This window comes from Nansenia antarctica (assembly GCF_963989245.1).
Source record: "Nansenia antarctica genome assembly, chromosome: 15".
Lineage (NCBI taxonomy): Eukaryota > Metazoa > Chordata > Actinopteri > Argentiniformes > Microstomatidae > Nansenia > Nansenia antarctica.
The window spans coordinates 21740117-21761715 of record NC_137685.1 but is presented as its reverse complement, the minus strand read 5'-3'; the positions used below and the strand labels follow the sequence as shown (position 1 = coordinate 21761715).

Sequence of the window (21599 nt, the reverse complement as noted above, 5' to 3'; positions counted from 1 at the left end):
CTTCTCATTCTAAACGGAGATAGAACCTTCTCATTCTAAACGGAGATAGAACCTTCTCATTCTAAACGGAGATAGAACCTTATCATTCTAAACTCACGGTTTATTATAAGCCCGTATAAGAATATCATAGACATCATTGAAGGTAATCACGTTTTATTTTATTTTAAACCATGGACAAAATGAATGACAGCTATCATGCAGATTGTAGGTTTTATAATGGCCACATTTTGCTCAGTCATGTACTATTAATCGTATGAAAAAATATGAATGAATTTCATTCTTGAATAATGGTGCATATGAGGGAAGTACTGTTACTGTAATGAAATGTCAGTGGCAACAGAAACTACTTTTGAAGTAAAACTCATCAAGCACTCTTCTTATAGATTTGCTTGCAGACTTTGTCTTGACAGGTGAGTTCCTAAGAGAGAAACAAATATAAACAAGTTATAAAATGCAGGGCTTCATTCTTGTTGACAATGTTTACTGTAGTAATGAATGAATGAATGAATGAATGAATGAATGAATGAATGAATGAATGAATGAATAAATGAATGAATGAATGAATGAATGAATGGTCTTTATTGTCATTAATACAGTACAGGTGCCATACAACGAAATTTAGGAGGGGGGGCTCCCCTGGTGCTAGGAAAAAGACTAAAAACAAGAGGGCCAAGGGTAAAATAAAAAAGGGAAAAGAGCTGGTTTACATAAATAAATAAAGGCTATGTACACTATCTACTATACTATACTACTATACTATACAATAAAACACTGTGCTGTACTTTATGCTATGCTATAAATATCCTAACTTTTTCCTGTATCTGAACCTTATGTACACAAGGATTGTCATATTGCACATAGTATTGTTGCACATTCATTTAAAGTGTCGCAGTTTGCAGGTTTGAAATGTTCACAGTTGTATTTCAATATTGCACTTATGTTTACAATCTAGTAGCTGCCATCAAGTTGTCTAGATTGTCCAGGGCCTAGAACCAGAGGTAAAAAATGCATGTATGAGGACAAGAGCTCACCAAGTATAATTCTCCTCCTTCAATCCAATGCTTCCAGCCTCTGTTCTTCTTCTCGCCCCTCTGGACACAGACCAGCTTGTCATTGTCCCACTTAACAGTTGACTGTGGAAAGAAGAAGCAACCTTACTTTAATGTGGATAGGACTTTACTTTGAAACTACAAATGACATGCTGCATCAGTGTTGAAATGTAGGCTGTGCCATATGAACATATTGCCCTAAACATGTATCACAGTCAGGGCCGGTCCTAGGCATTTACGAATGAATGAATGAATGGTCTTTATTGTCATTTACAGTATATAGTACAGGTACCATACAACGAAATTTGGGAGGGGGGGCTCCCCTGGTGCTAGGATTTTTTTTTTTTACTAAAAACAAGAAGGGAAAAAGAGCTGCTTTACATAAATAAAGGCTATGTACACTATCCACTATACTATACTATACAATAAAAGACTGTGCTGTACTCTATGCTATGCTATACATATCCTAACATTTCCTATCTCTGAACCTTATGTACCCGAGGGTTGTCATATTGCACATAGTGTTATTGCACATTAATTTAAAGTGTCGCAGTTTGCAGGTTTGAAATGTTCACAGTTGTGTTTCAATATTGCACTTGATTACAATCTAGTAGCTGCCATCAAATTGTCTAGATTGTCCAGGGCCTAGAACCTAGGTTTTTAGGTGCCCTAGGTGAGAGTATGATTTGATGCCCCCCCCCCCCCCCCCCCCACATTTTAGGGGCGCCACCACCACCACCACCACATTAAGCCACCAGTACTGCCTCATCACCACCCACACATTCAACAGTAAAAATATGGACCACAATGGTTTCAAGACAAAAATAGACAGTAGGCTGAGACACAATTATGTTCATAGAGACATGAAATTCATAGAGACAAAATTATTTAAATAGCCTATGCCTAGGACCGGCACTGATCACAGTAAACTCTGGCTTCTCTTTCTCAAAGTGTCAAAGTTTTGTGATGATGATGATGATGATGAATGGATGAGGAAGGTGATTCTAAATGATTGGGTCTTCACCTGGCATTTTCTGTTATCCAACGATTTGGTCACCTCCTCAAACTCCTCTCCCATCTTGAACGAGAGGTCGTAGTTCTTGAATGAAGTGAGTGTTTTAATTATGAAGAAGTCCCCATCTTGTTCAATCACTTTCTGAGGTTTCAACAAGTTTGCAATCTTCCGTGTTGCAAAATCGATGCCTGTGTGTTGAAGGGAGATGACTTAGACACATTTCAAAACTAGACCTTGCAATTAACACTGTTGCTCAACATAGTGAATGATCTTTTAGCACTGAGACTAAGACATTTTCTTTATTCTTTCTCAATTTGTTGCTGATGCAGAATGAATCTGGCAGGTTGAACAAAAGGTGAAAACCATCTACATTAATGCATGTTCATACAACAAAACCAGAAGATCAAACATAATGAGAGAGAAATATAAATGAGAATACATGACTTAACAAAGTAAAAAAAAAAAAACTGAATATAATACTAAATAATTGAAATACTGTAATTGACATAAGTCATCTCCAAAATTGTCTTTATTGTCATAATAAATAATATATTATAAAATAATATAATATAAAAATATATTAAAAAAGAGAACTTACCTAGAGCATTCATGTAAGCTTCAAAGTTGTCACTACTGATGATGTCCCATGTTCCACTGTAGTCGACCGGCATGGTGATGGATATATTCGCTTGACAATTTCAAAACTTGAATTGACACGTTTTTAGTTGGAAGGAAAACATTTAAAGGCTCCAGTGTGGGATGTCCAGTTGCGTGTTAATATAGGCCAGGGGTGATGCTCTCTTGCACGCTTCTATTTCGGACGTAGGCTACAATGGAAGCGCACTGGGGGACTTTTTGCACATTAACATTAGGAAATATTGTTTTCCTGAGAGAGAGGCGTCTCACAATAGAGAGTGATGCATCCACCATATGTTCTTTGTACTAATAAGGGTTAAATATATAAATAACGGCACGTATGCGTGCGTAAAGGGCATTACGTGAGCTTAGAATTATAAGGTTCTATCTCCGTTTAGAATGATAAGGTTCTATCTCCGTTTAGAATGATAAGGTTCTATCTCCGTTTAGGGCAGTTCAGAGATATTGAACGTCAAAGTTTTTACATTCCATTATGTTTTGTGAGATGGAACCTTTGTATTTTATGAATTACTAACTCAAAAATGTCAACATTTAAAAAAAAAAAACACCACACAGGCATTAATAAACACCTAATGGATCAGATTATGTAAAAAAACTCAATTTTGACCAAAAATGGAGATAGAACCTTATAATTAACGTCACGATTAGACGAAAGTTGGTGGTTTATTGCTCTAATTCTAAATAGAATCAAGTGTCCCTGAGTTCAGGTGAACTTGGAAATAACCGTTATCTTCCCTGATTGGAGAATAAAAAGGCTAAAAACCTGAATTGAATCGTGAACCAAACACCCCTAGAGGGAATGACGCGCACCAGCTTGACACACACCCCAGCAGTGGGACAGGGGACAGGAGGCGAATTTGCGAAACCTAGGATGGTAGGGGAAGGCAGGGCAATACCGCTACCTGATTGGTTAGAATTATGTTACAACCAATCAGGTAGCGGTATTGCCCTACCTTCCCTGCTTCGCCAACCAATCAGGTAGCGGTATTGCCCTACCTTCCCCTACCATCCTAGGTTCCGCAAATTCGCGGACAGGAACCCCAGCAGTGGGACAGGGGACAGGGGCGGGTCGGCGTCGGCACACCTTGAAAGGAATCGGATCTAAGCATCTTATTGATTATTTGTATTGATTGATTCTCTTTGAGAACGCATAAGGACAATGCTTCATTACACTTTAGTATACATGGCGTATCACACGAGCAGATGGCTTCCGAGAGATCAGAGGTTAAAATTGTAAGTTGGGGGAAGTGCATATAGTCTAAATTGTAAGTTGACAATAATCATAATCTAATGCTAAAGGTTGTTAACATTTCACTGTCTTGCAGTCAAATAATTAACGCGATATTTGTGGCACTGGTTCTCGTCCCTCAGTTGTATGTTCTTACCAGGTGAGTGGGCTGTGACACCGTTATAAATATGGATTACTTACAGATATTAGTTAATAATTTTGGCTGCATGCTACACATTTGTATAGTTTGTTTCCCTTCTAGACCCACATCCTCTCGGTTCTGTCGGCATCCACTTCTGAACAACCTCGTAGCCTTCATCGTCTTAACATTTATGGCAACAGGTAGGTATATAATATAACACATCGTGTCATGCTGGTTTAATTTAAACGATTCTTGGGGTATGCATTCCGTTAAACTGATTAGCATACAAACGGACAAAAGGTGTGTCGATATCACTGGCGGACTCATGGGGGGGGGCAGGGGGGGCGACCGCCCCTCCTGGTGCCCCCATGGTTGAAAAAAGTCTCTCTTAAGTGCCCTTTTGAGTGGCAAAAATGTCATTTTGAGTGGCTCAAGTGCCCTTTTGAGTGGCGAAAATTAGAGGATGTGCCCTATTGGCTGTCCTGACAATGGTCTAAATTTGACCATGTGCACTGATGGGGTCCCATGTTGTGCAGTAGGTGCCTTTTTTTTCTTTTCGCCCCTGCCCTTCAAACAGCCTGAGTCCGCCACTGGTCGATATCGATCTGATAACTGTGATAATGCTTGATTGATTGTTCCCAGTTTTCTCCGATTTTGGGATTACTAGCCTACATTATTCACTCCCACAATAAACTTCAGGTATTCAGATAGGCCTATTGGATCACAAATTCTTGGTAACCCCTTGGGGTAACCCTCTACATCTACGGAACCCAATCCCTCCTTATAGGTTTCGCAGTGATCTTCACGCTGATCGAGCCGGTACCGGAGAGCTTCAGGGCAGCGTTCCATGCGTTCGGGGGTCTGTCGTTCAGCCAGGGGCTGGGCACCATCATCCTGACTCTGACATCAGCAGCTTGTGTAAGCAGTGTGGAGCATGCTTGATACAACTGGTAACACTGGCCTTATAGCCTCACAAAGTGATGGAACATCATCTTGACCAATAATTAGAACTTAGGTCACACACTTTGAGGAAATGTTAGTTTTAACTAACTAACGCTTTACAAACGCCACAAATGATACCTTGATGTTAAGTGTTATGTTACAAGTATTTGTATGAACAATAAGCTTCTGATTCTGACATGTTTATGCACCAGAGAAACGTACATTAAGCCTGAAATACTTCATTTATGAAATACCTAATTTATGAAATACTTGATTCTACAGGCGAAGACGACTCCAGAACTGTACTACCTGTCATTCATCTTGTCATGTGCTTGTATCCTCAGTACAGGTAAAATACTCAGAATCTCATATATTTTATAATAATTAATATTATGAGAAATAACAGGAAAATCCATACATACACAACATGTGTCTTACAAGAGAACTAATGGCATTTTGCATGTCTCCTGCAGCATTGTTCCTGGTGAAGGGAGGGCTCTGGCTAACTCAGAGACTCTTCGGTCTGGACCTGAGAACCAACAATACGTAGACCATTCCATAGCTGCTCCATCTTTTTTTTCAAGTTATTTTTCTGAGTGGGGCAGTCCCACTCATATTTTTTTTCATTTTATTGGACAGATAGTGAAGACAGACAGGAAAGTAGGAGAAGAAAGGAGAGAGGACATGTCAACAGGGCATGGGCCAGATTTGAACCCATGCCAACATGGGCATATGTGTGCACTGTAGACCACGGTGCTAGACCACTGGACCACCCCAGGCCACTAGCTGCTCCATCTTAACGTTGCCATTATATCTGAGCACCAGGGGGGGGCTGGCGGGGGTAGAAATCGGAGGACGGGGTCATTATAATGCATGGAACAGAGTACGGAATAGTATCAAACACACACTTTTAATACCGTTCCTCATTCCGTTCCATGCATTCCAATGAGCCCATCCTCCGACTTCTACCTCCCTCAGCCTCCCCTGGTGTGCACCACACAGGCCCATCAATAAGTCATTGGGTTTCCAAGCCAACACTAGCAAGTGATACTGTCATGTAACACAGTACGTGACTGCTGTTCTATACTGGCTACAGGTCTCTGTCGGACCCTATCTATATTTTTTGTATTAATTAATTTTTACATTTTAAGACATTTAATCATTAGAATATTGGTAATCCTTATTCAACTATAAGACATTAAATATGCATTCAATTTACCAGACTCCATTGGTGATATGATCCTATGTTATTCCATACTCCATACTTTTTTTTTTTACATATAAAGTCACTATTACACACATGGATTATAAGAACACACGTTTCTTAAACATTCCCCCCTTTCTCTTTCTCTCATCCCTCATTTTCTCCTTTTCAAAAACGACAGGATTTCAAGTGTTGAGAAAGCTGTAGTTCATTTCCATTAAATTAATTTATTCAGCATCAAACTGTAAAACTATTACACTTGTGTACAGTATGTAGAAAAGTGACATTTAATCCCCAGATAAAAATCCATTATGTATAGCCTGTTAGTGTATTGTCTACTACCTGATATGAAACAAACCACAGTTTCATTCACAATGTTCAGAATGATCACCAGCCTGAGGGCTTTCGGATGTACATTAATAATAATAATTCATAATTAAAACCTAATTGCATTTTTTTTCACCCACCTTCTTTCAGCTAATAAAACCATCCAAAAAGTATACAGTACCAGTCAAAAGTTTGGAGTTTTGTCCAAACGTTTGATTGTTACTGTATGTTAACTTAGAATGTTATTCTTTTTAATTAAGGCAAACGTGGTCAAGATATTGGACCGATAATTCATCAATAAATTCAATATCCTAAAGAGGCACTTTCAGTAAGAATTGAAACTCCAACTAACTCAATAAGCACACTTAAATATCAGATGGCGTGTGCATCTGTGTAACTGCAATGATGACGTCCAGATAAAGGGGACATATGAAATACTTCATTAGACCTCTTCTGTACCCAAAAACCTGATAAAGGAGACACACAAATGAAGGTAAAAAGTAATTGTTGGGAATGTAATGACTAGGCCTACTCTCTCAATGTACATTTGGTTCATGTCCTTGGAACAAGCTTATTATGAAAGCACAAATATAAACGTACATGCCAATGGTCTACATTATACAGTGGCAAAGTGGCCATTCACAGTTAAAATCAAGTCCCCTAGGAATATTCACCCATATTACTAAATCACATATTTGGTTCCTTACCCTGAAAGGTCTATGGACAGACTGTTTATATGGGCACTGTAACTAACAATTATTACTAGTAACTACTAGTAGTTTTCTATGTTTTATTTTTTATTTTTACCAAAACCCAATGCAAGTCAATGGACCCAAAATTAGAACCAAATAATTAATGATGGAACAAAAAGTGATTTTGTAAGTTGGGTGAACTATCCTTTTAATACAATATGATAAGATGTTTGGAAGAACTGGTCCATGGGGTAGGGGGAGGGAGGAATTATGTGAAAATAATGTATTTATATAAAACATATAAGTAAGCCATATCCATCTTACTTTTCCTGAGATGTCAATTTGGTAAACATACACAATGCTACCTCTTAAACTTACCTGCACACACTCTCACCCACACAAAGGCACATTCACCCGTGTGTCTGGTTTCTTGAATGACACTAAGAGGCTTTACACACGACAGTGGCAACCTGAACCATACTGGGCTGTCTGGATACTTTCCTTTCACTTTGCCCTTCCTAGCCCTGTTTCAGCAATAGGCTAGGTGCACGATCTCCACTACTTCCTGAAAGGCACCTGGCATGAACATAATCCTGTCTCACTCTATTGGTTTAATTGATTAATCAGCTGTGCACTGTGTGTTCCAACAGTTTACCGCACAGCTGATTAATCAATTAAACCAATAGTGAGTGAGACAGGATATGTTCATGCCAGGTGCCTTTCAGGAAGTAGTGGAGATCGTGCACCTAGCCTATTATGGGGAAACCATAATATACGTAACCAGGCCTGCCCAGTACATTTCAGGTTGACAACTTGTAGAGTGAAGTGCCCAAAACTAGTGAATATCATTACTTTACATTCTTAGTCAAAATATAGCAAGAAAAAGAAAAACAAGATTTTTTTTTTTTAAATTACAGCAAATCATTTGTTTCCATATAAATGTACATGACTCCATTGCTACAGTTCCACTGAGCCCCAAAGCTGCCGTGAAGTTCCCTACTTCCCTAGCCTAGAAGAGCATCATAGTCTATGTACCAAACTAGCCTGCCGCTCTCAGGCCTTACCCCGGTGACGGGCCATTTATTGGGGCTGTCCTTCACCCGGCTGAGCTGGGTGATCAGCTCATGCTTGCCCTTGCCCATCACGAGGACCCCTACCCTGTGGGCGCGGTTGATGGCGCCGAGGGTGAGGCTCATCCGCTGGTGAGGCTTCACGGGGCTCTCGGTGAGGACCACCAGGCTGTCCTTGTGGCCCTCCATCTTGTTCCCCGGGAACAGCGAGGCGGTGTGGCCGTCGTAGCCGATACCCAGCAGCACGAAGTGGAAGCTGGAGGCGTTGACCCATTGGGCGATGTCTTTCTCGTAGATGAGCGCCCCGCCGTCCTCCTCCACGCATAGCCTCTGGTTGAGCTGCACGGGCATGGGGTGGATGTTGAAGTAGGGCAGCCGCACGTTCTTCAGCAGGTGGTCGTGCAGCATGTGGAAGTTGGACTCGGACTCCGTCAGCGGCACGCAGCGCTCGTCCACCATCCACACGTGGGTGTCCCTCCAGGGGAAGCTGTAGTGGTGCTGGGCCAGCCTCCGGAACAGCGCGATGGGGCTGGAGCCCCCCGAGAGGGCCAGGTGGAAGCGGCCCCCCTCCCGCACGGCCTCCTCCGCCGCGGTCTGCAGGTCCGCCGCCAGCGTCTCGATGAGGCCCTCCGCCCAGGACGACACCATCTCCGAGCCGCGGAACTTCCCCTGCATCACCTGGAAGTTGTCGCCGCCGGCCCCGCCCACGTGGTCCTGGGTGATCAGCACCAGGACGTCGCTGGCGAACCTCACCTCGCGTCCGTGCAGGCGGAAGTCCAGCATGTTGGCGTTGTCGGCGCCGCCGGGGTACAGGCGGGGGAAGGTCGAGGACAGGCTGTTCAGGAGAGGGGTCCAGAAGCCCCAGGAGGCCAGCAGGTTCTCGGCGCTGATGAAGCTGTTCTTCTTGCCGTGGAAGATCTGGGAGATGAGTTCTGAGTACGCCTCCTTCTGGACCACGGGGCTCTGCACGTAGTAGTCGGAGAAGGGCAACCCTAGCACGTTGATATCTTTGTCTTCCGTCACCACTTTCCACTCTTTGTGCAGTAGGTTCGGCTTAAACAGGTTCTTGCTCACGAGGATGGCTTGGTACTGCAGAGTGCCGTGCCCAAAGTAGAAGACTATCTGCTTGGGCTTACAGTGGATGCTGTTGAGGTTTTGGACGCAGAAGACGTCATTTTTGAACAGGACGCGAGCGTATCCGACCCGCTCGTCCAGCATCTTCCCCGACGTCAGAATGATCGGCATCCCGTCATACTGGGCCATGTTGATGTGAACCATGACACCTTCAAAACCAAAACAAAAAACAGCATTTTTTGATTTATCAATACTAAAAAAACGTAATTATCCTTGTCATACACACTAACAATTCAAACTCCTTCCTGTATCCGTGTGGAAAGAGGAGTGGACTGGGAACAGAAGAGGAGTCTGGTTCCTCTCAAGGTTTCTTCCTCCCACAGAGTTTTTCCTTGCCACTGTGCCCTATGGTTTTGCTTGGCTTGCTTTAAAAATCTCTTTTTGCTTGGCTTGCTTTTTGGGGGTCTATTGTTCCGTGTTAGTTCATGTTGTTTGTATTGTATTGTGTTCATAATGTTTAGTATTGCTCTTGTTGTGAAGCAACAAAACATTTGTCTCTGTAAAAAGTGCTATACAAATACATTTGATTGACCAGCCTTAAACTTAAACGATTAAACTTACCAGCGAATGTCGGGGTGACGCTGAAGTGATCCTTGGTTTTGTTCAGTTCCTCCTGCACCTCGGTGTTGTAGGCCTGGTACTGACCAATGACAGCGCGGCTCTTGTCCAACGGCTGCAAGGCGCTGAAGATCTTCAGCTTGTTCCGTAGAACCTCCTCGCTGGAACTCAGGTTTTTGGGCACTTCCATGGTCAACAGGGTCATGACCTCTGTCAGGTGGTTCTGGATCACATCTCTGATCACACCGTACTGGTCATAGAAGGGAATACGACCTAGGGGAACAGGTTTGTTATGTGTGTATCGTCACGTTTCTTGATTCAATAAACAAATGATTGAATTAATACGTTAAATATTCACTGTAAGCTATTCAACATGTATAAATGCAGTCAACATGTGTGAATGTTGAACATTCATGAAACCAAAAGTATTGCATCAGGGTTAGAATGTCTGTAAAATGATTGATTGGACCGAACTGTACCTTTGGCATCCAAGGTCTCTTTCAGTACAATCTCCACCCTTTCAATGTGATGCTTGTTCCAGATCGGATCCAGAAACTTCCTGTTCTGCCTTCTGAACGGCAAAATCTTAGAGACAACCTTTTGAAAGAGCACATATTATATAAAACAACCTTTTACCTCAAATCCCAGACGTTATTGCCCTACCTGTTGTTAGGAAATGGCTTTAGGGTAGCTCATAAAAAGACGAGACAAGATAACCATGTATACATACATAATATATAGAGGTATATGATAACTTCTATCATCCATACATGCAAATATAAAGCCTGAGTGATGAGAGACGCCCCTGGAGATGACCTCACCTGCTTCCCCAAGTAGTGGTCGATCCTATACATCTCCTCGTCCTTGAGGGAATGCCCCAGATGAGTGGCCAGAAGCTGGGCGCTGTTGAAGTCGTGGCCGAACGGCTTCTCCAGCACCACCCTCAACCACGCCTTGCCGGGCGGTCTGCAGCTGTTGTTGATCCTGTCCGCGATGTCCGCGTAGGAAAACGCCGGTACCGACAGGTAGAAGAGCCGGCCCGCCTCCGCCATCCCCTCCTGTCGGATCTGCTCTGTGATGAGCTCGCCCAGGGTCTGGAAGTCAGCCGCCGTCTTCATCTGATGGTACTGAGCCAGGTGCAGGAACTGGTCCTTCAGCAGGGTGCAGCGCTCCGGGGACAGGTCCTCCGTGCACGCCACGGCCTTCAGGATCTCAAACAGCAGCGGCGTGGCCTTGTCTGCCGCCGACAGTCCTCCGCCGTAGAAGGAGAAGCTGTGGCCGCTACTGACCTGGGCTGTGTACAGCTGGAAGAAGGACTGCCACAAGTACTTCTTAGCCAAGTCACCCGTGCCGCCCACGATGACCACCGTCACGTGTCCCGGGGACCGGGCTTCGTCCCCCTCCTTAGCGTGGCCTCCCTGGGCACACACGGTGGCCAGGAGCAGCAGTGCCCACACAACCTTCCCCATGCTCGGTTCCTACAGGGAGAGACAGCAGCAGAATAGAAATGCTTAGCTATTTCTTCAATTATTTTTGCTTGACATATTGCTGTTTTTTATGTGTTATGCACCAAACCACACCAAAGTCAAATTCCTGGATGTGCAAATATACTTGGTCAAAGACAAGAATTCTGATTCGAATATAATAGAGTCATCTGTTATTTGTCCTCCATTTTTTTAACATTCATTTATCCTTTCCCCCCCTTTTTTGCATTTGTTTTTGTTCATATACACGTATAAACACACTTACTGTAACGGCAAAGCAAATTCCTAGTTGAGAGGACCTGCTTGGGTCAGCCAGGTTTAGCGACCCAGAAAGGCTAATTTGGGGTTAAATTACTTGCACAGGGGCACCAACCTTCCCAAAGGCTGTGGAGCAGCAGACTGTCTGATCTGGCTGACTAAAGTGAGGGGTGTTTATATTCTAGGATCCTAGGTACACAGTTACTCAATCCACTTATCTGGTTGGCCTATGACTACACTAACACACGCCTGGGAAAGATTTCACAATGGGGGCACATTCAAGAGTAAAATTTACAATACGGTTTATTCTTATATAATTTTGTATAAGAATAAGGTATTCTTAATACAGAACACTAAATGTAATATTAGATGTTACATGTCAATGATTCCAAAGACTATTTCACATTCACTGGTGTGGCACATAACCTGTTTAGCATTAGCAATGTTTAGCATTGGTCTTCTGTCAAAGAAAGCAGGATTTACGGGACCTAGCCTACGTATACGGTAACACGCTGGCATATTTGTTTTGGGGATGGGAGGGTCAAAGCTGTACCAGGAACCTGCAACATTTGAACAGGAAACTTCCAACAGAAAGTTGTGGCTCAGAAGGCGTCACATTCTCAGTTATTTTTTCTGTTACATTTACATTTGAACCATTTAGCTTTTATCCAAAGCGACTTACAATTAGAGATTACAGGGACAGTCTCCCTGGAGTCATTTAGGGCTAAATGCCTTACTCATGGGGACACTAGTGGTGGTGTTCCCAGGTAGGATTTTAACTCATGACCTTCTGATCACTGGTTCAACTCACTATCCACTAGGTCACCACTAACCCCCCACCCCCTTTACATTTACAAGATAAACAGTTGTGTCATTTACCGTAAGTGGTTTGTCTAACCCACTGCCCGTAACATCTGAAATCCCAGTCTATAGATCACATTTACTCAAAGCAAACAACACTGATCAATGCTGCTGACTTGATAATGTTGGAGACATTCATGAGACAGTTCACATTGATTATTTACTCTACAACTAATCAGGATCCTGATCCTATGGACATTGGCACAATCTATCTCAGGCCTACGCTTATCTCAAACAAATGAATGGTATGCATGTAGTATGGTAGGCCTATTTAGTGTGAGAATGGACTATGTCCATGATGATATATGTGAGATTGTGCTTACTCAAGCCCCTTTAGTTTTAATGCCATATCAAATAGGCCTATCCAAATCCCTCTGAGGTCATACTAGTCTATTGTGTTGTGTCCGCCTAAATTTCAAGAAACGATTTCATGGACTTAATTTGTTCCAATTTCCACAAAGAACCACCCATTGTTATAAAAGTCGGCTCAGCCAACTCTGTCCTTGTGCATAGATGTGTTCATTCATAGATGAAATAAGATGTGTCAACATTTCCTATAATAGCCCTAATAATAGCCCTAACCCAGCTCATGTTTACCTGTCCCCCACATGTCATGTGTGTCCCCTTGGTAGAGAATCACTTTGGATATGTTTGTGATAAGAAAAAAAGAGAGGAAAACAATACCCCCCATTCAAATATGATGCACTTGTCATCACGACTGACCCCTGCATGATGTCACGTGAGGGGCCCATTGAAACCCATGTGCGCTAATGTGCATGGCCATCACTCTGTCACCGTGCCCATACAAAAGGTCTAGTGACACTTCCACCTGCTAAACGAGCTGTATGGTTCAGTTGTACGCTAAGGATATAATCACCACCATATAACAAAGTTCTCAGTCCGTTTACAATCTATGTATGCTAAATCATATACTGTTAAACCATTCAAACTCAGCCTGTGAACAAAACGATCTTGGATAGTAGAAGTTGGGACATACCTGTGCGCTCAACCCTCGGACGCAGCGAATGATCGCCGTGTGTGATGTTTTCGGTCAAAGGCGCTTCCGAGAGCGGTCACGTGACAGAGGCTGTGTTCGAAATGGCATACTAGCATACTGCATACTAGCATACTCAATGAGTATATACTGCATACTGCTTACTAAATTCATAATAAGTATGTCAATACCAGCCGTAAAAATCTAGTATACATTTCTTGCATACTCAAATGTCACATACTCTACAGTGTGAACGCACTGCATACTCAAAACCTACGTCATATCTAGTATGAGTAGTATGCTAGCATGCTATTCCGAACACAGCCACAGCCTTGTTTATGCGGTTCACACATTTACGCTCAGTTACGTTTTTTCAAAAAATGCCGCCAGATGTGTTTAAAATGTCCAGTCTCATACACTAGGGTCCAATATGTATCGATAGTTTGGGTTTTAAATTAAATGTTTCATATTTTGACTTTGTAGTTTTCTGAACGTTTTCATGAGAAAAAACAGTGCAGGCGTCGACTTGAAACTGTTGTAGGAGTCCTGAACCAGCAGGCGGCCAGGAAACTTTGTTCTTTTTTAATAATAATAATAATAATAATAATAATAATAATAATAATAATAATAATAACTTTATTTGTATAGCGCTTTTCCTGCAGACTTTGCAGCTCAAAGTACTTTTATCCTTATATAATCTTAATTTAATTATTTTCTAACTTAAATGCAATATTAAAAGGACAAAAGATCGAAAGTCAGTGCAAAACTTCTCTCTCTTCACACTAAAAAACAGGTCAGAAATCTTGGTGTAATTCTAGACTCTGATCTAAACTTCAACAGCCACATAAACTCGATAACTAAATCAGCCTACTATCACCTGAAAAACATAACAAGAATGAGAGGTTTCATGTCCAAGCACCTTGAAAAACTCATCCATGCATTTGTTTCGAGTAGACTTGATTATTGTAACGGTCTACTAACAGGCCTATCTAAAGGAGCTGTTCGTAAATTGCAGCTCATCCAAAACACCGCTGCTAGGGTCCTAACAAAAACAAAGAAATTTGAACACATTACACCAATCCTGAGATCCCTGCACTGGCTACCAGTCTCTCAGAGAATTGAATTCAAAATCCTCCTAATTACATACAAATCACAAAATGGTCTTGGACCAAAATACATATCAGATCTCCTCCCACCCTATATTCCCGCAAGGTCCCTAAGGTCAGCTGAGACAAATCAGCTAATAATTCCAAGAGTAAAAACAAAACACGGTGCAGCAGCTTTCAGTCACGCTGCTGCATGCTCCTGGAACAAACTCCCTGAAGAAATCAAACAGGCCCAAACCCTTAAAATATTTAAATCTAAGCTAAAAACCTTCATGTTTTGCACCAGTTATGATTAAACACAAACACTTCTATCAATGTATTTTTTCCATTAACTATTGTCTTTTTAAAATGTTTGATCTATTTACTTCTTATATTTGCTTTTATTCATTGTCATTTTCATTTTCTTATGCTCCTCTTGCTGTATTTTTAAATAATGCATGTAAAGCACTTTGAATTGCCCCTGTTGTATGAAATATGCTATACAAATAAACTTGCCTTGCCTTGCCTTGCCTTTATAATCTTAATTTAATTATTTAGTCATTTAAAGGCAATATTAAAAAGATGGGTTTTTAGTCTTGACTTGAACATTATTTGCTGAGGTTGCATCCCTAATGTACTAATGTAGTAGTAGTACACAAGATACCCCCAACCAGGCTAGGTCTTACTTGAGTCAAATCCTAATATAAGCCTAACCATCAAAGGAAACAGATTCTTTGTTTTTATTATGATACTGTATATTTTTTTATATTTGACCATGACATTTCAAAAACACTAACTTAGGGTCCATTGACTTGAATTGGGTTTTGGTTAGAAATGATAACAATGAATTAATTAGGTGTTAGTTACAGTGCCTAGATAAATTGAACCAAAGTGTTGTTCAAGTCTGTCCATGTCTCTTTTATGACTCCTTTTCAGGGTAAGGAAATACATATTATTTGGTTATTTATTTGTACCGTCCCTATAATAAAGTTTATATTTAAAAAAATCCAACGATCGTTATATATATATATATATATATATATACACACATTCGCACCACTAACACCAGACACCTGAGGGCACTGTGTTCTCCAAGACAGTCGACTTTCAAGTTAGACTCACTTTTTCTGCTACACAAGACTGCCCCCTGCTGGTGACACACAGCTCTCTTCTTTCACATTCTTCTCATACCACTGTTCTCCTTCCGCTCTCTCATAAGCCTTCTCTTTGAAGTTAGCTTATTCATTAAAAACTCAAGTCATTCAAATACACAAATTACATATTCATTATAAACATGTTAAGCTTATATCCAATGCTTATTAAGAATAATAGAGAGATGTGAGATTAAATAAAATATATACATATTTTCTTATGCTGACTTAATCATGAAACTGAATGAATATTATTGCGTTCATAGTCTTTATTAAGGAGAAATTACATCACCGCAAGAAATACACAATTCTATCAAATGTTACTGTTACTCTACTTGCCCAATCGACGTTAATGCATATACTGTACATTAAACCCATCCTAAAACATTTGTCCCTAACAGCCCCCTTGTGTAACAGCCCCCCTGTGCTTGGCTGATCAGCTGCCTGGTGCCATCTTTCAGGACCAGCCCCACTAGCAGAGCAGGTGCCCTTCTGGCCAAACAGGCCCCTGATTGTGTGCAGACCACACCACGAGTTCTACCTCCAGGGATAGGCTAGGTTTAGATTTAATGTATTTCCTGCTTCTAGCAGTTGTTACTGGACGAAAGATTTGGACGTGTTTTTTTTTGGTCAACCCCCCCAATGCACTAATTAGCAATAATTTGATAGATGATTCACTTACATAGACAAATGTAAGTAAGTCGCTTTGGATAAAGGCGTCTGCTAAATGCCAACAATGTAAAATGTAAAAATGTAATGTAATAAGTAATAATGTGACAAACAAACAAAGCTCTACAATTTCTTTCTCATAATGTGCGTTTGTCTTTATGATTTCCCACAATGCTCTTTAAATGTGGTGCTCGGAGAGGATAGGTAGTGAGGCAGTGACACGTGTACCTGTCCTCTCCACAGGTTCACTAGCTTGTTGGTGATTATGAGGAATCAGGAAGTGCTGCAAACCTAACTGTTTAATGTCACAATTTACCCTTTGTCTGAATTTGTGATTAAAGAAACCCTGAACGTATTTGGTCTAAAGATACCCCCCACACTCAGCACCTCGCACACACTCACACTCTCTCACACACAGCTGTAAGGCCTGTCACCAACCCCCTGAGCCCTCCCAAGTAGGCCATCCACTGTGAAATGTAAACAGTAAACAGGACAGGACTTCCTGAGTGACTGACTGACTGAGTGTGAGTGTGTGTGTGTGTGTGTGTGTGTGTGTGTGTGTGTGTGTGTGTGTGAGAGAGTGTGTGTGTGTCTCTGTGCGTGTGTGTGTGTGTGTGTGTGTGTGTGCGTGTGTGTGTGTGAGAGTGAATAGGCTCACGCAGAGCCTTCCATCCCAGCTGTCGCTGTCATAACCCAAGACTTAAGAGGTTGTGCTCCGCAAGACACATACTGAAGCTCCACTGTGTGTGATAGCACCCCCATCTCACCCCCCCTCCTCCCCCCTCCCTCCCCCCCACCCCCCGCCAACCCCCAGCCATTCTCCCCAGCCCCTGGCTTCCTTCCTTGCCTTTGTTCATGCTCCAGGGCTGACTTCGTCAAGCTGAGCACACACACTAATGCATATGAATGTATGCTGTCATCTTTATTAGGCCCCCTTGCCGACACACATCACGTTTGCCACGGCTCTTTACTGAGTGACATTTCACTCTCATTTGTGCTCTCTTTGCCCCACTCTAGAGCCATTACCAGATGAGAGGTAGCTCTGGGGGCCCAGACAGGGCTCCTGCTTAAATACACAAACTTCACAACTCAACAATACAAGGGGGATAGCCATTGTGATGTACTGATACAGTGGACTGAAGCCCCTGTTCAGAAATGTATGATGCATTTAACATCCGAACCAGAATTACTTTTATTTATTTATCCGTAATTTATTATTACGGATACAAGGAGAGAAATTCTTGGGTACAGGTTCAATTAGACATTGGCATTGCAGTAGACATACAAAATCAATAATAGTCTAAGCAGGATATAGACAACAATCAATAAGAATAAGCAGGATATAGACAACAATCAACAATTGCTGTAGGCCTGTATACAATAGCGTCAGAGCGTCAATAATAGAATAGGTGATAGCAGAATACGAATCAGCATATCAACATGCTTTAGTGTAAACAACATTACGGAAAGTTCAGATTCAAGTAATCAGGTTGTGCAAAAATGCTGTGCAGGGTACAGTGCGAGGTGACACACAGGTGACACATACAGTGTGTCAATATGGTGCAAAAGTGGAGCAGTCTAGAGTTCAGGTAGGTGGTGACCAAGTAGTCAGATGGTCAACAAGTGTTGTTAGTGCAGTGGGGGGTTGCCTTGTGCCAGTGTGTTTCCCTAGGAGTCTGATTGCTTGAGGTAAATAGCTATTCGACATCCTCTGGGTTTTTTGCCCTGAGGCTACGGTACCGTTTACCAGACGGCAGTAGTTCGAACAATTTCCTGTTTGGGTGACTAGGGGTCCTTGAGAATCCTTAGGGCCTTGACATAATTGTCATTTTCAAGAGTCACGTTCAAATCTAAATGTAATTGATTAGTCGGTGACTTCTTTTCAGAGTAACTGTATATTGCAGTTCAATTTCCAAAACTCTACCTCTGGATTGTACCTTTAACCTCATACCCACAAAAATGTCCAACCATAATTGTGCCCTTGTCCAAATGCAACCATCACTCATCCACAAGTCTTTGATTGTGCTCTTTCCCACCAATCCACGTTGATAAGTGAGGTCACCCCATGCTGGCAGTGATGATGACTGTTCAAAGCGCAAAGACACACACAGACTTCCCTTATCTATGAGTAATGTTTTAGTTGTGTTTTCAACGGCATGCTCCGATTTCTGGCCTCCATGAAGGAAGACGTGTCTGAACAGGCTATTTCCTTTGTTTCTGAATGCTTCACTCCCCAAAATAAGTCACATGTAACACACAGGCCCGACCGCCCAAATTCCTGTCGCCAGAGGTAGTGTTTTGCGGGGTGGAGCCAAGGCTTATATTTCAGTTGGGGGAACTCAAGAGGACATTGTAAAGACACACAATACATGGGTCTCTTATTGAGAGTTCTTCAGAATGACACCACTATGATCCTGCTGAATGAGGCCTTCAGAGACCCTTGATATGGCCTACCTACATAAATGAGCTTACAAGAGCTTACATTTGATTTCTACCTCCATCAGCCTTCACTGATATATACACGGTCTTGCACAGAGGGTGTTGGCTGATAACTCCTTTACTCTTTAAGCTCTTAATTCCTTTACTTATTGTGCAGTCAATAGTAGAGAAAGAGTTATACTGAAGCCTCCAGATTCTGAGGGACTGTCCTAATTTAGCCTATGCTGACAAGGTACTGCTGCTGGTGGTCAGAGTAAACACGCTGTGTCCTTCCTTTCAGCACTCACATTGTCTCTGTCTTCAATGTTCTTTTAAAGACTATTAGACGACGGCTAATCAATGGAATGCAGAAACCAGCAAAAACGAAACAATAAAAACCATTTACTGAGACTACGACTTCAATTAGTATGGCCGGTTTCACAGACAAGGCTTAAGCCTAATCCTAGACTAAAAAACATCTTCAATGGAGATTTTACATTGAAAGTGTGATTTAGTCCAGGACTAGGCTTAAGCCTTGTCTCTGAAACCGGCCCAAATTTTTTACTTTCAAACCTGCAAACTGCGACACTTTAAATTAATGTGCAATAACACTATGTGCAATATGACAACCCTCGTGTACATAAGGTTCAGAGATAGGAAATGTTAGGATATTTATAGCATAGCATAGAGTACAGCACAGTGTTTTATTTGTATAGTATAGTAGTATAGTATAGTGGATAGTGTATATAGCCTTTATTTATGTAAACCAGCTCTTTTCCCTTCTTGTTTTTAGTAAAAAAAAAAATCCTAGCACCAGGGGAGCCCCCCCTCCCAAATGTCGTTGTATGGTACCTGTACTGTATTAATGACAATAAAGACCATTCATTCATTCATTCAATTAAACGTATTTTATTTGTATTTTTTTTAATCTATCATTGATTAACGAAAGGTTTTTGGGGGCCTTATTACCGTGAGAACCATTGAAAAACAGGGAGAAACCATTGAAAAACAGTAGGCACATTTCGGCGTGGGCATTACACAAAAAACTCCCTGCTACTCACAATGGTGCTCCACCTCTCTGTTTGCTGATACCACAAGAGGTGAGAGAAAAGCAGGGGAGTGGGGCTGGGTCTGAGCCTGGCTGAATGACACGGCGTTGATGCTGCCGCTACTCACTGACCCTCGAAATGCGGGGCCCGGCCCCCAGTGTGAAGTACTTTTGTGTCGGCAGGCCCCAAGAAGCAACCAGCAGAAAGGGGGTGTTTGGGGGTACTCGTAGGGGGGTGCCCACACTCTCAAGCAGGACGCATGCTCCCTAGGTGAATAAAGAAGACTGTATTGTAATGAAGGAATTTGCATACTTCAACGCCAGAGTAGGGTGTTAACCTTTGACACCTTTGCGGAATGGCAGACAACAGAAACCACTAGCAGTAGCTGAGTATTACCATACTTGAAACACAACACCTTGTTGTCGTCATATCAAAACGGCAAACAGAACTCTAACAGCCTCTTAAGTGCCTTACATTTCCAAACCTCTACGAACACAGCACCCTGTTGTAGCCACATCAAAACGCTGAGCCGAACTCTCACAGGCCTCTCAAGTAGCCAGATGTTAGTTTGATAGTTCCCCCCCCCCCAAACGCAAAGTTTGTCAAACATTTTCAAATGTCTACAAATATACAGCATAAGTTTATAGCAATATAGCATGGATCTACACAATATCAAAGCCTATTGAAAGTATAATATTTTAATTCTAGTGGTATACACAATCTCTGACAATATGTTCCATGGAACGTGGACTCATCGTGGACTCGTTGACATAATCAAACTACTTTGGAGGTTTGAAAGTGGAAGACAAACTTTGCTTTATGACTGAGCTATTCCACAATACTGAATCTCCAAACGTATGACACACTGAGCCTCACTGAGACACTGAACGCCGCCTCACACGTTTTTAAAAGGGAAAAAGTGTGTGGCATTTAAAAGCTGTGGTTGAGAAACACGTCGTTGATGACATAGAATTTCAAGAGAGACTTACAGTAAATCCAACTTCCTACGGGCCGGTCTCACAGACAGGGGCTTAAACCTAGTCCTGGACTTTCAGTCGAAACTTTTGAGTCTAGGAGTAGGCTTAAGACATGTCTGTGAAACCGGCCCTGTAAGTGACATCTACAGATAAGACCGACAAGGCCTGCAAGTGTGTTCATGCCTTTAGGCGTTTTTCTGAAATGAGTAATGCCTGCTATTATGACAAGTACGTTCAACAGGCACCATAGTCCAATGCGCACTTAACTTGTTAATCCATTTTTAACCAAGAACCTTCCTTCTGTCTGTTGTATGATTAATGTCCATGTATGGTAACATAAGACAAGACAATGTCTGTCTCTTCAGTTGATTTTTCGGGTGTCTTTGTCACGACGTCTGTCTGTGTTTGGCCCTCAGCTCAAGGGGGCTCTCCTGTCCAAGTACACGCAACTCCACAAAGACGACTTGACTCTGACATTCCTTCAGATAAGGGTTGCTAGGTGATGCCTTTGTTCATGCCTGTTTTTGTGTTCCACATATTCATACCCAAATTGTGAGTTTCTTATGAAGACCGTCTCATTAGTAGTCATATATTCATACCAGTCCACCCCCCTACTTGACCCCTCCTTTCCCTAC

General features: G+C 42.0%; 3 protein-coding genes across 4 annotated transcripts; 1 reads left to right on the top strand and 2 right to left on the bottom strand.

Annotated features, from left to right (window-relative positions):
• Nucleotides 1-364: 364 nt before the first annotated feature.
• rbp7b (retinol binding protein 7b, cellular) lies at nucleotides 365-2735 on the bottom strand (the record flags this gene model as incomplete). The annotated part of the gene is made up of 4 exons (XM_080545586.1): nucleotides 365-418; nucleotides 1032-1133; nucleotides 2074-2252; nucleotides 2663-2735. The coding sequence occupies 4 exons, from the start codon at nucleotides 2733-2735 to the stop codon at nucleotides 365-367; spliced, it is 408 nt and encodes a 135-aa protein (XP_080401712.1).
• Nucleotides 2736-3880: 1145 nt separating this feature from the next.
• On the top strand, nucleotides 3881-5033 carry LOC308171240 (uncharacterized protein; the record flags this gene model as incomplete). The annotated part of the gene is made up of 3 exons (XM_080546083.1): nucleotides 3881-3954; nucleotides 4093-4109; nucleotides 4879-5033. The coding sequence occupies 3 exons, from the start codon at nucleotides 3881-3883 to the stop codon at nucleotides 5031-5033; spliced, it is 246 nt and encodes an 81-aa protein (XP_080402209.1).
• A 918-nt stretch (nucleotides 5034-5951) lies between these two features.
• Nucleotides 5952-13644, bottom strand: h6pd (hexose-6-phosphate dehydrogenase (glucose 1-dehydrogenase)). 2 transcript variants are annotated; one of them, XM_080545712.1, is made up of 5 exons: nucleotides 11768-11880; nucleotides 10840-11496; nucleotides 10498-10615; nucleotides 10022-10291; nucleotides 5952-9609 (listed from the first exon to the last, which is right to left on the bottom strand). In XM_080545712.1, exons 2-5 carry the CDS (start codon nucleotides 11485-11487, stop codon nucleotides 8261-8263), a joined length of 2385 nt encoding a protein of 794 aa, XP_080401838.1. In that variant the 5' UTR covers nucleotides 11488-11496; nucleotides 11768-11880; the 3' UTR covers nucleotides 5952-8260. The 2 variants fall into 2 exon arrangements, with proteins under 2 accessions (XP_080401838.1, XP_080401837.1); XM_080545711.1 differs by lacking the exon at nucleotides 11768-11880 and adding an exon at nucleotides 13619-13644 and having other exon boundaries at nucleotides 5953-9609.
• Between the last annotated feature and the right edge of the window lie 7955 nt (nucleotides 13645-21599).